We start from the raw sequence: 17500 nt of genomic DNA on the forward strand, positions 1-17500 counted from the left end.
GCCCCATGAAGCGATAGGAAGCCCCATGAAGCCCCATGAAGCGATAGGAAGCCCCATGAAGCCCCATGAAGCCCCATGAAGCCACATGAAGCCCCATGAAGCCACATGAAGCCCCATGAAGCCACATGAAGCGATAGGAAGCCCCATGAAGCGATAGGAAGCCCCATGAAGCCCCATGAAGCCACATGAAGCCCCATGAAGCCACATGAAGCCCCATGAAGCCCCATGAAGCCACATGAAGCGATAGGAAGCCCCATGAAGCCACATGAAGCCCCATGAAGCCCCATGAAGCCACATGAAGCGATAGGAAGCCCCATGAAGCCACATGAAGCCCCATGAAGCCCCATGAAGCCACATGAAGCGATAGGAAGCCCCATGAAGCCCCATGAAGCCACATGAAGCCACATGAAGCCCCATGAAGCCACATGAAGCCCCATGAAGCCACATGAAGCCCCATGAAGCCACATGAGGCCACATGAAGCCACATGAAGCCCCATGAAGCCACATGAAGCGATAGGAAGCCCCATGAAGCCCCATGAAGCCACATGAAGCCCCATGAAGCCACATGAAGCCCCATGAAGCCCCATGAAGCCACATGAAGCGATAGGAAGCCCCATGAAGCCCCATGAAGCCACATGAAGCCCCATGAAGCCCCATGAAGCCACATGAAGCCACATGAAGCCCCATGAAGCCACATGAAGCGATAGGAAGCCCCATGAAGCCCCATGAAGCCACATGAAGCCCCATGATGCCATGTGAAGCCCGTGATGCCACGTGAAGTCCCGTGAAGCCATTTGAAACCCTGTGAAGCCTCATGAAGTCCCGTGAATCTACTTGAAGCCCCATGAAGCCCCATGAAGCCATATGAAGCTACTTGAAGCCCCATTAAGCTACTTGAAGCCCTGTGAAGCCACATGAAGCCCCATGAAGCCCCATGAAGCCCCATGAAGCTCCATGAAGCCCCATGAAGCCACACGAAGGCACATGAAGCCCCATGAAGCTCCATGAAGCCCCATGAAGCCCCATGAAGCCCCATGAAGCTCCATGAAGCCCCATGAAGCTCCATGAAGCCCCGTGAAGCCCCGTGAAGCCACACGAAGCCACATGAAGCCCCGTGAAGACACATGAAGCCCCATGAAGCCCCGTGAAGTCCCGTGAAGCCACATGAAGCCCCATGAAGCCACCACACTGGACTACTCAGCAGAGCAGAAGCAGGGCGTCCACTTTGTCCTTATTAGTCCACGGTGACAACAAAACTGTCGCTGCATGGTGTTGGCGTTGAATTCACCTCATTCCAGGACCTGGAACCTATTTTGGAGCCTGGGAAAGACGACACCCCCACCCCCCCCCCCCCCCCCCCCCTCATCCTCAGCACCCTTTTTTCTTCCAAACCTGAAGCTGCTGCTAAAGTTAGCTCCTCCGGACGCTATATAAGAGCCCATGGACTCCACAGCCTCATGTCAGTCCCACCGCTTGGCGCAGGCTCTTCTTCTTCTTCTTCTTCACCAAACGACTCCTCCAGACTCCAGAGATGGTGAGTGTCCTTCGGAGCCTCCGGGTCCTGCACCTTCTGCTCGGTTATCTTATCTTCAATCTTATCTCTTTCAGAGCCCAAACCCATGACGATTAGGCTGATCTTTCAGGATTCATGGATTAGTTCTTAGATGCTTTCAATATTATTTTGCAAATATTGAAACATTTATCGACCATTGAGCGACAGTAGAAGTTTTCGTCCAAGTCTAACATGTGGGTTCCTCTGCCAGGCGCCGAAGAAGGCCAAGAGGAGGCAGCAGCAGGGAGAGGGAGGGTCCTCCAATGTCTTCTCCATGTTTGAGCAGAGCCAGATCCAGGAGTACAAGGAGGTAAAGTCCCCTCTGCCCGGCTCCAAGTTCAGGTTCTCCAGGTCCAGGTGCTCCAGGTTCAGGTTCTCCAGATCCAGGCTCTCCAGATCCAGGTTACCAGGTTCAGGTTCTCCAGGTTCTCCAGGTTCAGGTTCTCCAGGTCCAGGCTCTCCAGATCCAGGGTTCAGAGCACTGGTGTTCTTCCTGGAGTTGGAGACGGTGGACAGGTGGTGTCAGTTTGGTTGTTTTAATGGATGTGTAGAAGGTTATGGTGGATGTGAGGAATGGCGTTTACACTCTGTGGAGATCATGTGACGCTCTGGATCATTTTACCAGAGAGACCTTCCAAAAGTTCAGGATGCTAACCCTAACGCTAACAAAAGCTTAATTAGGTTCCTGGTTTAGATATTAAATGTGAAGGTCCTTGGTCTGTTGTTGTCAGTAGCTCCAACAGGGATCTTGTAAAGATGTCCTCCAGCCTAGAGAATGGAGCGGCCATTTTGGGACCTTGAAGGTCCTTGGAGACAGGGACACTTGGGGAGGGTGTAATCCAAACCTTCTCCTTAAATGTCACAAGGGGCCCGTCTGACATTCCGAGACCATTTTAACACCTCAGGAGACAAGTGTCCTGCAGCTGCCAGGGCCCCGGGGGCCGCGCCGCCTTCTTGGGTTTCGCTCTGTGAAGGGCAGCGCTCCGCCACAATAAGAGCGTGAATGTGAAAGAGGATCCTTTCATTTACGCTCTTAATTTGACAAACTCCTGCAGAAGCTCAAAGCAATCATCTGATTGCCTTGTCGGCAGCTCTTATTGATTAGCAGCTCTTAGTGAGTAGCAGCTCTTATTGAGCAGCGGCTCATATTGATTAGCACCACATATTGATCAGCAGCTCTTATTGATCAGCAGCTCTTATTGATCAACAGCTCTTATTGATTAGCAGCTCTAATTGATCGGCACCATGTATTGATCAGCAGCTCTTTTTGATTAGCAGCTCAGCAGCTTAGCAGTATTGATTTTCTCGGCAGGCGTTCACCATCATCGACCAGAACAGAGACGGCATCATCAGCAAGGACGACCTGCGCGACGTGCTGGCCACCATGGGGCAGCTCAACGTGAAGAATGAGGAGCTGGAGGCCATGGTGAAGGAGGCCAGCGGCCCCATCAACTTCACCGTGTTCCTCACCATGTTCGGAGAGAAGCTCAAGGGTGGGGAACACACAAGCACACACACACTGCACCACATACACACACTACAACAAACACACACTGCAACACATATATACACTGCAACACACACACACTGCACCACATACACACACACTACAACAAACTCACACTGCAACACACACACACACTGCAACACATATACACACTGCAACACACACACACTGCAACACATATATACACTGCAACACACACACACTGCACCACATACACACACACTACAACAAACTCACACTGCAACACACACACACACTGCAACACATATACACACTGCAACACACACACACTGCAACACATGTACACACTGCAACACACACACACTGCAACACACACACACACACTGCGACACATACAGTATACACACTGCAACACACACACACTGCGACACATATACACTGCAACACATGTACACACTGCAACACACACACACTGAAACACACACGCACACTGCGACACATACAGTATACACACTGCAACACACACACACACTGCGACACATATACACACTGCAACACACACACACTGCGACACATATACACACTGCAACACATGTACACACTGCAACACACACACACTGCAACACATACACACTGCAACACACACACACTGCGGCACATACAGTATACACACTGCAACACACACACACACACACACACTGCAACACACACACACTGCGACACAGTATACACACTGCAACACACACTGCCACACATACACACACTGCCACACACACACAGCAACACATACACACACTGCAACACACACACACACACTACAACACACACATGCAACATAGACACACACTGCAACACACACACTGCAACACATACACACATACTGTCACACACACACTGCAACACACACACTACAACACACACACTGCAACACATACACACACTACAACACACACACTGCAACACATACACACACTGCAGCACATACACACACTGCAACACACACACTACAACACACACACACTACAACACACACACTGCAACACATACACACACTGCAACACACACACTACAACACACACACACTACAACACACACACTGCAACACATACACACACTGCAACACACACACTGCAACACATACACTGCAACACATACACACACTGCAACACACACACTGCAACACACACACTACAACACACACACTGCAACACATACACACACTGCAACACACACACTGCAACACACACACTACAACACATACACTGCAACACATACACACACTGCAACACACACACTGCAACACACACACTACAACACACACACACACTACAACACACACACTGCAACACATACACACACTGCAACACACACACTGCAACACACACACTGCAACACACACACTGCAACACACACACTGCAACACACACACTACAACACACACACACTACAACACACACACTGCAACACATACACACACTGCAACACACACACTACAACACGTACACACACTGCAACACACACACACACACACTGCAACACATACATACATTCCCGTTTCCTGACTTCCTGTTTCCTGACTTCCTGTTTCCTGTCCAGGAGCTGACCCTGAGGACGTCATCGTCAGTGCCTTCAAGGTCCTGGACCCTGAGGCGACCGGTTCCATCAAGAAGGAATTGTACGTTGTTTCCCTGGAGATGATGATGTCATTTCCTGATACATCCCATGATGATCAGACTGATGATCATACACTGTCTGATGTTTACTGTGATGGATCTGTTCTCTCCTCTCTCCAGACTGGAGGAGCTGCTGACCACCCAGTGCGACAGGTTCACCGCTGAGGAGGTGAGTCTCTCCCTCTCTCTCCCTTTACCTCCACCTTTCTCTCCCTCCACAATAATACTCCCCCCCTCCCCCCCAGATGACCAACCTGTGGGCCGCCTTCCCCCCCGATGTGGCCGGAAACGTGGACTACAAGAACATCTGCTACGTCATCACACACGGAGAAGAGAAGGAGGAGTAGAGCTTCATCCCTCCATCTCTGCTCACCCCATCCCTCCCTCGCTCTCCGTCATTACCCCCATCAGACCACACCCACAGCTCAGTGTGCACGGTGCTGGGGTCCCAAGGAACAAGCAGATCTGAGGTCTGAACGTGCACGTGGACCCCCTGCCGTGCACGCCCCCACGTGACACGTTAAGAGAGTAGGGGCAGCGTGCTACAATAGCTCCGCCCCCTCTGTCCTAACGTCTCCGTGGTAGAAGGAAGAGACTTTGATTTTGAAATGATGGAGAGAAGCTGTGAAGAGTGAAAAAGCAGAAAGAAAGACAAGTTCTGTTTCTTCTGCTGCCCTGTTCATCCACTGTGACAAATTAAGAAATAAAGCCGCTGATCTTTCATACACAACGAGTCTGTTTGCTGCAGTTTCAATACCCGTGCAAAAGTACCTTGAAAATAACAGTATAGCCGTAATAGTTCAGTCGTAAAAGTACAGGAATAATAGTAGAGTCGTAATTGTACAGTAGTAATAGTTAAGCAGTAATAGTGCAGTAGTAATAGTACAGGAATTATAGTACAGGAATAATAGTACAGTAGTAATAGTACAGTAGTAATAGTACAGGAATTATAGTACAGGAATAATAGTACAGTAGTAATAGTACAGTAGTAATAGTACAGGAATAATACTCACTTGAATTGACACATGGCGATGCATTTTGTTGCTGCTTCTCACCTGCGTGTTTGCGTGTCTGTTTTACTTTGTTTCTCCTCTCCCCGGACTTTTGGCCATCGCTATTTCTGTTTTGGCCCACTGCTGCAACTACCTGAGGCTATTTATTTTATAGTTTTTCCGCTGAAACTGGATCAACGGCTTGCCGTCTTGTCAGCTCCCAGCCCTGTCATCTTGCTGCTAGCCCTCCCTGAGATAGGCACTCACCTGTTGCTGAGACGGTTCTCTTAAAATACTCTGCATTGGAACTCATGAATCTCTCCCGTCACTCCGCTCCAAACTGCCTCGCCGACATTAAATCCATCGGACTCCTGCGCCACCCTCGCTATATCCACAGGGCTGCTCGCTGTAAGTCTGTTTATTCAAATCACCACCACAGCACCATTCCACCCATAATGTCGAACCGGCGGAGGCAACGTCATCACAGCAAATCCCGTGTGCACTCTGTTCTGCAGCCGCTGGTCTGTGTCGACAGGCTCGTCTCCCTCAGTCTCAGTTCTTGTGCCCCCCTCAAAACCCGAACTGGCTCCTTCACTCGCCCTGCCCCCTGGTACACCTCTGAACTCCGCACCATGAAGGTCAGCACTATATATATAATAATAATATATAACACTATATATATTATAATATATGACAGTATATATAATAATAATATATAACACTATGTATATAATGATAATATATAACACTATATATATAATAATATATAACACGATATATATAATAATAATATATAACACTATATATATTATAATATATGACAGTATATATAATAATAATATATAACACTATGTATATAATGATAATATATAACACTATATATATAATAATATATAACACGATATATATAATAATAATATATAACACTATATATATAATAATATATAACACGATATATATAATAATAATATATAACACTATGTATATAATAATAATATATAACACGATATATATAATAATAATATATAACACTATATATATAATAATAATATATAACACGATATATATAATAATAATATATAACACTATATATATAATAATATATAACACGATATATATAATAATAATATATAACACTATGTTTATAATAATAATATATAACACTATATATATAATAATAATATATAACACTATATATATAATAATATATAACACGATATATATAATAATAATAAATAACACTATATATATAATAATAATATATAACACGATATATATAATAATAATATATAACACTATATATATAATAATATATAACACGATATATATAATAATAATATATAACACTATGTATATAATAATAATATATAACACTATATATATAATAATAATATATAACACGATATATATAATAATAATATATAACACTAAATATATATAATAATTATAAATAACACTATATATACAGCATATATAATAATAACATATAACAGTGTATATATAATAATAATAATAATAATAATAATAATATATAACACCATTTATAAAATAATAATATATAACACTATATAATAATCATAATCATAGTAATAATAATAATAATAATAATATATAACAGTATATATATATATAATAATATAGAAGAAGAAGAATAATAATAATGTTTGTTTTTCCATATACCTGTTGTTTGTACTATGTTTATGTTTCTTCATTACATGTTCTACCCACCAACCAACCACCAACCCCACCACCAACCCCACCCACCCCCCCCCCCCTACCACAACAAAAAAACAACCCAGTACAATGTTTGTCAATTAAGTCAAACCACAGTACATACGTAACCCTACCAGTAATCAATCAACATTTTCACATTAAATTTTTCCATGTTTTCCATGTAAATGTTGTTTGTTTCTATGTTAATTAACCACATAATGTTTCATTTCCACCCAAACAAAAAACCCCAAACCCCCCCCCCCCCCCCCACCCCCCTCCCCCCCCTACTTTATGTTTTTCCATAATTATGTTAAGTTTTGGTTCCATGTTATGCTTTCCATGCACATATTGTTGTTTGGGTTCTATTTTTATGTTTTCCAAACACATCAAACACCCCCCCCCCACCCCCCCAACCCCCCCCTCTCTATGATTATGTTTTTCCTTGTACATGTTGTTGTTTGGTTCTATGTTTACGTTTTTCCATCTACATGTTGTTGTTTGTTTCTATGTTTATGTTTTTCCATGTACATGTAGTTTGGTTCTACGTTTATGTTTTTCCATGTACATGTTGTTGTTTGTTTCTATGTTTATGTTTTTCCATGTGCATGTTGTTTTTTGTTTCGATGTTTATGTTTTTCCATGTACATGTTGTTGTTTGGTCTATGTTTATGTTTTTCCATGTACATGTTGTTGTTTGGTCTTTGTTTATGTTTTTCCATGTACATGTTGTTGTTTGGTCTTTGTTTATGTTTTTCCATGTAAATGTTGTTTGTTTCTATGTTTATGTTTTTCCATGTACATGTTGTTGTTTGGTTCTATGTTTATGTTTTCCATGTACATGTTTGTTTCTATGTTTATGTTTTTCCATGTACATGTTGTTGTTTGGTTCTATGGCTATGTTTTTCCATGTACATGTTTGTTTCTATGTTTATGTTTTTCCATGTACATGTTGTTGTTTGGTTCTATGGCTATGTTTTTCCATGTACATGTTTGTTTTGATGTTTATGTTTTTCCATGTAAATGTTGTTTGTTTCTACGTTTATGTTTTTCCATGTACATGTTGTTGTTTGTTTCCATGTTTATGTTTTTCCATGTACATGTTGTTTGTTTCTATGTTTATGTTTTTCCATGTACATGTTGTTGTTTGTTTCCATGTTTATGTTTTTTCATGTACATATTGTTGTTTGTCTCTATGTTTATGTTTTTCCATGTTCATGTTGTTGTTTGGTTCTATGTTAATGTTTTTCCATGTACATGTTGTTTGTTTCTATGTTTATGTTTTTCCATGTTCATGTTGTTGTTTAGTTCTATGTTTATGTTTTTCCATGTACATGTTGTTGTTTGTTTCTATGATTATGTTTTTCCTTGTACATGTTGTTGTTTGGTTCTATGTTTACGTTTTTCCATGTACATGTTGTTGTTTGTTTCTATGTTTATGTTTTTCCATGTACATGTTGTTTGGTTCTATGTTTATTTGTCTCACCCGTGGTGATTCTCCCTCTTGGAGTAGTAATGATTATTTGTTTAAAGACCCAAACATGGTGAGATGGTTCTCCAAAGATGGGGTTGGTGGTGGTTGCATGTAATAAAATGCTGTGCTCTGCTCGTCCCACAGCTCGTCACAGGACAGAGTTGTTGCAGCAGTTGTTGATGATTAAAGATGAATAAAGAGTTTCATTGCAGGTTGACAAGTTCAACTCCACTTGCAACTAACTCTGTCCTAGATGCAACGCAACAAGTACTCTGTGTTGTATGTGCAGCATGCTGACAGCACAGGGGGAAAATAAATGAAAATTTTAAAAAATAGAAAAAAGGAAGGGGAAGAAGAAGAAGAAGAGGAAGATGAGGAAGAAGAGAAAGAGGCAGAGGAAGAAGAGGAACAGGAGGAACAGGAGGAACAGGAGGAACAGGAGGAAGATGAATAGGGAGGAAGAGATCAAGGAAGAAGACGAAGAGGGAGACAAGGAAGATGAGGAACAGGAAGAGGAGTAAGAGGAAGAAGAAGAGGAAGAGGAACAGGGAGGGGAAGAGGAGGAACAGGAAGAGAAGGCAGAGGAAGAGGAGGAAAGGGAAGAGGAGTAAGAGGAAGAAGAAGAGGAAGAGGAAGAGGGAGGGGAAGAGGAGGAACAGGAAGAGTAAGAGGAGGAACAGGAAGAATAGGAAGAAGAGGAAGAGGAAGAAGAGGAGGAAAAGGGGGAAGAGGAACAAGAGGAACAGGATCAAGAGTACAGTAGGGGCTGCGTCCTCAGCCCTCTACTGTGTTCCCTGTACACACGACTGTGTGGCCAGGTCCAGCTTTAACACCATCATCAAGTTCGCTGACGACACCGTGGCGGTGGTGGCCTGATCACCGACAGCGATGAGAAGGTCATCCGCGAGGAGGTGACTGACCTGTCACTCTGGTGCCAAGACAACAGCCTCCTCTTGAACGCCAGAAAAACTAATTAGCTGATTGAGGACTTTCGGCGAGGATTACAACCGAGGACGCGCGCTCCACTGATGATTAATGGGACTTCTGTCGACAAGGTGAGCAGCTTCAAGTACCTGGGAGTCCACGTCACAGAGGACATAACATGGACTTTACATCCAGACACTATGGGGAGGAAGGCGACGCAGGGTCTTTACCACCTCAGGCAGCTGAAGAAATTGGGGTCTCGTGAGGATCCTCAAGTCCTTCTACTGTGGAGCAGTGGAGCATCCTGACAGGCAGCACCACGTCACTGCTTCGGGAACTGTACTGCTCAGGACAGGCGGGCCCTGCAGAGGGTGCTGCGTTCAGCCCAACGTACCACTGCCACCACCCTCCCCTCCCGGCAGGACTTATACACCAGGAGGTGTAGTAGCAGAGCTGCAGCGTCATGAAGGATCCTCACCACCACCACAACCGACTGTTCCAGCTGCTGCTGTCGAGCAAGAGCCTCCACAGCCACACAGCGAGAACAGAGACTGAGACAGAGTTTCTACATCAAGACGCAGAACTCACCAGGGGTCCTAACGAAAAGTACTGAGTCACTGACACAGGCCCCACTGTCTTACTGTACTGCATACTGTATCACTGTTCTGGTTACTGCATACTGTACTGCATACTGTATCACTGTTCTGGTTACTGCATACTGTACTGCATACTGTATCACTGTTCTGGTTACTGCATATTGTACTGCATACTGTATCACTGTTCTGGTTACTGCATACTGTACTGCATACTGGGTTACTGCACTGGGTTATAGCATACGCATATGTATGTATGAAAGTATTTATACGTATGTGACGAATAAACCTCTTGAATCTTGAATCATGAACTTTGAAAGAGGTGGAGGAGGTAGAGGAAGACAAAGAGGAGGAACAGGAAGAGGAGGAAGAGGAAGAAGATAAGCTCTGAGCTGGAAAAGGATCTTCTGGTTGGTTTTTCTATGAGAAACTATTTTAAATTTTTTCAGTTTTTCATGAAGAATCTCAGACCGGATAGAACGTGGAGCTCCGCCTCCTTTACCAGGCCCCGCCCCTCACACAATCTGATTGGTTTGAAGCATGATGACAGCCCACAGTGTCTCCGCCCCTTTCTAAGCCATTATTCTGCTGTAGTTTCTACACACCTGCCTTAGTTTGACACGGAAGTCTACGATAATAATAATACTTATAGTAATACTAATAATAATATAATAATAATAATAATAATAATAATAATAATAAGAAGAAGAAGAAGAAGAAGAAGAAGAAGAAGAAGAACAATAATAATAATAATAATAATAATAATAATTATTATTATTATTATTATTATTATTATTATTATTAATAATAATAATAATAAAGTGCAATAATAAAGTTGTTGTCTAGGCACGCAGGCGCATTGTCTCCGCACTGACTTCCGGGTCCAGCAACGGACACTTCCGCTGTGGTTGTCCGGGACTCGGAGCCCTTCCGGCCAGCCAGCCTCCGCGGCCCGCCGAGCCCCTGAAGCCGCCATGGAGCTGCGGGCCCTGCTGGGCGGCGTCCTGCTGCTGGCCGCCGCGGTGCGGGCCTCACAGGGCGACAAGGAGCCGGTGTACCGGGACTGCGTAAAGCTCTGCGTCCGGACCAACTGCACCGGAGCCCGGCTGCGGGGCTTCGAGTCCAGCCAGCCCAACTACATGGCGCTGACCGGTGGGTGGAGGAATGGCTGCTCCCGCTGCTGCTGCTTTATAGTTGTTATAGAATCTGGTGTTGTCAACGTGTTCAGTGCTAATAGTGAGTATCTCACTGCTAAGTACTTTCAGCTTGTAGTACTCAGTACTACTGTAGTATGGTAGTACAGCCATAATGGTAATACAGTGTGGATACTGTGGTGGTACTGTCTACAGTACTAGAGTAGTAGTAGTACTGTGTACAGTAGAAGTACTGGTTCCATTTCAGATTTTTCAGGTTTTTCTGTTTCCTCCTCCTGCAGCAGCAGCAGCAGCAGTAGTAGTATTAGTTGTTGTTGTTGTTGTTGTTGTTGTTGTGGTTTCTCAGTTTGGAACCTGTCTCACCCCCTCCCCCTCCAGGCTGGACGTGTCGTGATGACTGTCGCTATCACTGCATGTGGACCACGGTGGGACTGTACCAGGCTGAGGGACACCGCGTGCCCCAGTTCCATGGCAAGGTGAGGCTCCGACACCTGAAAGTAAAGAACCTCATATCATTACACGCTGCTGACTGAGACACAATGTTGAATTCACAATGAGGACAACAATATTTAGAATAATCAACTCTGTATATACACAGTGTATACACAAGTATATATACACAAGTGTCTTCATCGTAATTTCTATGTAGTGCCACCAGATAGCATTAGCATGTAGACCACGGAGAACAGCCCAGACCTTTATTCCCCCAGCACTAGACTTTACAGGTGGCACGGTGTGCTCTCCTGGATCCACCAAACCCGACTGCTCTGTCCGATGGTGAAGCACCAAACCCAGACTGCTCCGTCAGGCATCAGATGGTGAAGCACCAAACCCAGACTGCTCCGTCAGGCATCAGATGGTGAAGCACCAAACCCAGACTGCTCCGTCAGGCATCAGATGGTGAAGCACCAAACCCAGACTGCTCCGTCAGGCACCAGATGGTGAAGCACCAAACCCAGACTGCTCCGTCAGGCATCAGATGGTGAAGCACCAAACCCAGACTGCTCCGTCAGGCACCAGATGGTGAAGCCCGATCCACCGCTCCAGAGTCTGATGGCGGCTGCTGACGCTGCTTCCAGAGGCCGTTTGGAAGTCTTGACAGAGCATTGAGGACAGATCATGTTCCAACGCCGGGCGGTCCCGTTCCGGAAGCGGGCGTGGGCCGGTCTAGCGGGACAGGAAGTTGTTGGAAAGCTGGCGTCCTATGACAGAGCCAGGTTGTCACTGAGCCCCTCTACTGTAGGTGTTTGATAAGTTATGGAAATGTGTATCTCCCCCTAGTGGCCGTTCACTCGCTTCCTGTGCTTCGAGGAACCCATCTCAGCTCTGGCATCGTTGCTCAACGGCATTGCATGTTTGCTAATGCTGCTACGCTACCGCAGCACGGTGCCACGTCAGAGCCCCATGTACCAGACCATCACCGCCTTCTCCCTGGTGGGTACTACATTACACACAGTACACACAGTACCCACAGTACACGCAGTGCCCATAGTACACACCATCACTGTGTGTGTTGTTGTCTCCAGGTGTCTCTGAACGCCTGGTTCTGGTCCACAGTGTTCCACACCCGGGACACCTACCTGACGGAGGTAATGCTAATGATAACGCTAACCTGTAAAGGTGGTGCCATACCTAAAAAGTTTTTGACCAAAAAGTCGTGTTCAGAACAAGAAAAGAACAAATTGAGGCAGTGATCTGGGTTCTTGCGGTGTTGTTGGTGCAAGCCCATGAGGGGAGCTCTGTCCTTTGTCTTCCTCTTGCTCTGAGACCTCCCTTGTCATGATCGCTCCAGATGCGTTGCATCACGGCAGGTGACGGACTTCAATCTCCTTTTCCGGGTCAAGAAATTAGTTTTTTCCAGAGCTTTCAGAGAATGTTTTCTATATACTGTCAATAGATGACATTGTGTGACACATTTAGTTTGATTTCCCTATTTATTATTTTTTCATCTTTATGTAAAGCAAACCAACTTCCAGCTCCTCTCGCTGTCGCCATTGTTGTTTTACTCAGCTTTTTTTTCTGTTTCTGGCAACTCGCTCTGGAAATCAGTGCTATCAGTGCGCCCCCTAGTGGCATGGAATGGCATATAAAGAAGTAGACAGTTCTTATTGAGTATTCTGCTGACTGTGTTCTGGGACAGGTTTTCCAGTGGTTCTCACTTCTTTTTGTGTACCTTAACACCTACCTGATGGAGGTAATGCTAATGCTAACCCCTAACACCTACCTGACGGAGGTATAGTCTCCTCTTTGGCTGATGGAAATAACCAATCCTGTAATTCTTAATGTGTCTGAAAGATAAGGTCATGTGACATCAGGTTACATTTTTTTTTATGGATTTACAATCTTGCGATTACGGAGAAAAAAAACAAAGCCCCTTTTTACAGCAGAAAGGGCAAAAATAACAGAAGAAAGAAAGAAACATGTGAAATGAAACTGAAATAAATCAATATCTAGAATAAACACTGCAGCATGCGCGCTGTCCTGTCTACCTGGCTGTGGCTAACTGCATTACAGCATTGAGTCCAGCTGTGATTCTGCAGGATTTCCCCACTGTGTTGATCTAGTTCTAATCTCTTCTTCTCTTTCAGAAAATGGATTATTTCTGTGCGTCGGCTGTCATCCTCTACTCCATCTACCTGTGCTGCGTCAGGTGAGTACTGACACAGACTTATATAGAACCATGAGAAGAGAGGGAGGACTTCCTGTAGGATGAAGGACAAGAAGAGAGGGAGGACTTCCTGTAGGATGAAGGACAAGAAGAGAGGGAGGACTTCCTGTTGGAGGGAGGACAAGAAGAGAGGGAGGACTTCCTGTAGGATGGAGGACAAGAAGAGAGGGAGGACTTCCTGTATGATGAAGGACAAGAAGAGAGGGAGGACTTCCTGTTGGAGGGAGGACAAGAAGAGAGGGAGGACTTCCTGTAGGATGGAGGACAATAAGAGACGGAGGACTTCCTGTTGGATGAAGGACAAGAAGAGAGGGAGGACTTCCTGTAGGATGGAGGACAAGAAGAGAGGGAGGACTTCCTGTAGGATGGAGGACAATAAGAGACGGAGGACTTCCTGTTGGATGAAGGACAAGAAGAGAGGGAGGACTTCCTGTAGGATGGAGGACAAGAAGAGAGGGAGGACTTCCTGTTGGATGGAGGACAAGAAGAGAGGGAGGACTTCCTGTTGGATGGAGGACAAGAAGAGAGGGAGGACTTCCTGTTGGATGGAGGACAAGAAGAGAGGGAGAAAATGCAGAAAATGACAACTGGTCAAAATAACACAAGAAGCAGTTGTTTTCAGACCTGGAATTATGCAAAGAAAACAAGTTCATAGTCTTTTTTTTTTAACACGATACTTGTGTTTTAATATAGAGAGAGGTTAGAATTCAATTCAATATTTGGTGGAAAAACCCTTATTTTGAATCACAGCCTCCTCTCCTCCAGTCCTTCACTTCTCTGTTGGGTGACTTCCTGCCACTGCTGCTGCAAACATTCCAGCGGCTCATCTTTGTTTGGCGTGAGCCTCCATCCTCCTTGATCACATTCCAGAGGTTTGTGATGGGTTCAGGTCTGGACCTGGTGCTCCTCCAGCCACACCCGGATGGGCCCGGCTGTGGCGTGGAGCCTGGTCCTGCTGGAAAACAAACAGTCCCCAGAGTTGGGAACATTGACAGAGCAGAAGGAAGCAAGTGTTGCTCCAGGACAACCAGTCCGTGGCTTGATTCATGTCCTTCACAAAGACAAATCTGCCCAAATTTCAGTCTAGAAGCGAGAACCTGTGGCTTGTAGGTCCAGGTCTGCTAAGCATTAAACTGTGTGTGTGTGTGTGTGTGTGTGTGTGTGTGTGTGTGTGTGTGTGTGTGTGTGTGTGTGTGTGTGTGTGTGTGTGTGTGTGTGTGTGTGTGTGTGTGTGTGTGTGTGGTAGGACTCTGGGTCTGAGGCGTCCTACTGCCTCCAGCCTGGTGGGGGCTCTGCTCATCCTGGCCTTCACCTCCCACGTCTCCTACTTGACCTTTGTCAGCTTCGACTATGGATACAACATGGCCGCCAACGCCACCATCGGTATGTCACACAGCTTCACCACGGTAGGTGGAGGAGGAGGAGGAAGAAGAGGGAGGAGGTGGAGAGAGGGGGAGTCCTCCTCCTCCCTCCTCTCCAAGCCTCCTCCCTCTCTCTCCACCTCCACCCTCTCTTCTTCCTCCCTCTCTACTTCCTCCATCTCTCCATCCCCTCCTCCCTCTTTACACCTTCTTTCTCCCTCTCTCCTCCTCCTCCCTCTCTCCAAGCTTCCTCCCTCTCTCCACCTCCTCCTCCCTCTCTCATCCCCTCCTCCCTCTCTCCAATCCTCCTCCCTCTCTCCACCTCCTCCTCCCTCTCGCCTCCTCCTCCCTCTCTCCACCTCCTCCTCCCTCTCTCCTCCTCCTCCCTCTCTCCAAGCGTCCTCCCTCTCTCCACCTCCTCCCCCCTCTCTCCACCCCCCTCTCTCCACCTCCTCCTCCCACTCTCATCCCCTCCTCCCTCTCCCTACCTCCTCCCTCTCCCTACCTCTTCCATCTCTCTATCCCCTCCTCCCTCTTTACACCTCCTCCCTCTCTTCTTCCTCCCTCTCTCCAAGCCTCCTCCCTCTCTCCAAGCCTCCACCCTCTCTTCCACCTCCTCCTCCCTCTCTCCAAGCCTCCTCCCTCTCTCCACCCCCCTCTCTACCTCCTCCCTCTCTCCACCCCCTCCTCCCTCTCTCCACCTCCTCCTCCCTCTCTCCACCTCCTCCTCCCTCTCTCCACCTCCTCCATCTCTCTATCCCCTCCTCCCTCTCTACACCTCCCTCTCTTCTTCCTCCTCCTCCCTCTCTCCACCTCCTCCTCCTCCCCCTCCTCCTCCTCAGTAACAGCACCTCCTCCTGCAGGCCTGGTGAACCTCCTGTGGTGGCTGTGCTGGTGCTGGCAGAACCGCCGCACGCTGCCGTACTGGTGGAAGTGTGTGGTGGTGGTGGTGCTGCTGCACGGCCTGGCGCTGCTGGAGCTGCTGGACTTCCCTCCCCTGCTGTGGGCCCTGGATGCCCACGCTGCCTGGCACCTCAGCACCATCCCAGTGCACTTCCTGTTCTACAGGTATGCACCTTCTCCTGCACCTGACACCTCCTCCCGCCTCCTGCTCCTCCTCCTACTCACCTCCTCACACCCCCTCCTCATTCTGTATTTGCTTCCTTCCAGTTTCCTGATCGACGACAGCCTCCACCTCCTGAACACAGAGAAGATCGGCGTCAAACTAGAGTAGGAAGAGCCTCTGTTGGCCCCGCCCCCTTCCAACCACCCACCAATCAGAGCCTGCGGACACCAGACCCAGGAAGCAGTGTCTGGTTTCCTGCTCCTGGATCTTGACTGTTGTTTACATTTTGTTTTGGTTGATTCTGAGTTCAATTCAAAAAGAGATTATTGTGATTGGGGGATGAGATGTAGGGTGGTGTACTGCGGTGCGTGGGCGTGGAGGACGCCGCAGCTCACTGCAGCTTTTCTTTATTTTGTGCCTTTTGAATCATTTGCCTTTTCCCGCCGTGCTTTGATTTCATGGTTTCACCTCCTTCTGCCTTGGCACTTCACCTTCATTTGTCGTTTGTTGAATGAATTAGTCGGCGACGCCCCGTGGTGTTGATCATGGAAACTTTGTTCTTTCTTTCTGCCTTACATTACAACTTCCTGGGGGGGGGGGGGCGTGGCTCTGATGTTCTGGTTGGATCCAGAGTCGGAACGTGGCGCTCTTACATTATTTTTGCACAGAAATATGAATCTCACTTTTGTAAAAATGTTGAATTAACCGACCAACTTTAATATAATCAAAATTATATTTGATGATATATATGTTTGACGGATTCAAACTTGTTTTTTTTTTTTTTTTATCTGCCTGCTGCCCCGCCCCTTCACTTTCGCGCCACTTGATCATTGGGTTTGGGGAAAAAACGGAATAAATAAAGTTT

At 46.3% G+C, this 17500-nt stretch overlaps 2 protein-coding genes across 3 annotated transcripts in view; both read left to right on the forward strand.

Moving 5' to 3' along the window:
* Window positions 1-1385: 1385 nt before the first annotated feature.
* Window positions 1386-5423, forward strand: LOC307245545 (myosin regulatory light chain 2, skeletal muscle). Its single transcript, XM_080021186.1, has 6 exons — window positions 1386-1534; window positions 1764-1862; window positions 2865-3045; window positions 4617-4695; window positions 4814-4862; window positions 4939-5423. Exons 1-6 carry the CDS (start codon window positions 1532-1534, stop codon window positions 5038-5040), a joined length of 513 nt encoding a protein of 170 aa, XP_079877312.1. The 5' UTR covers window positions 1386-1531; the 3' UTR covers window positions 5041-5423.
* Window positions 5424-11310: 5887 nt separating this feature from the next.
* Window positions 11311-17500, forward strand: part of pgap3 (post-GPI attachment to proteins phospholipase 3) — a 6208-nt gene continuing 18 nt past the window's right edge. Inside the window, exons 1-8 of one of the 2 annotated variants that reach the window (XM_080021505.1) lie at window positions 11311-11622; window positions 11919-12016; window positions 12822-12974; window positions 13067-13129; window positions 14129-14190; window positions 15455-15591; window positions 16433-16637; window positions 16740-17500. The exon at window positions 16740-17500 is cut by the window's right edge and continues 18 nt beyond it. In XM_080021505.1, coding sequence (XP_079877631.1) covers window positions 11361-11622; window positions 11919-12016; window positions 12822-12974; window positions 13067-13129; window positions 14129-14190; window positions 15455-15591; window positions 16433-16637; window positions 16740-16803 — 1044 coding nt within the window. In that variant the 5' untranslated portion in view covers window positions 11311-11360 and the 3' untranslated portion in view covers window positions 16804-17500. The remainder of the gene's footprint in view (window positions 11623-11918; window positions 12017-12821; window positions 12975-13066; window positions 13130-14128; window positions 14191-15454; window positions 15592-16432; window positions 16638-16739) is intronic. The other variant, XM_080021506.1, reaches the window with a different exon arrangement.

Source organism: Zeus faber, assembly GCF_960531495.2.
Source record: "Zeus faber genome assembly, chromosome: 20".
NCBI lineage: Eukaryota > Metazoa > Chordata > Actinopteri > Zeiformes > Zeidae > Zeus > Zeus faber.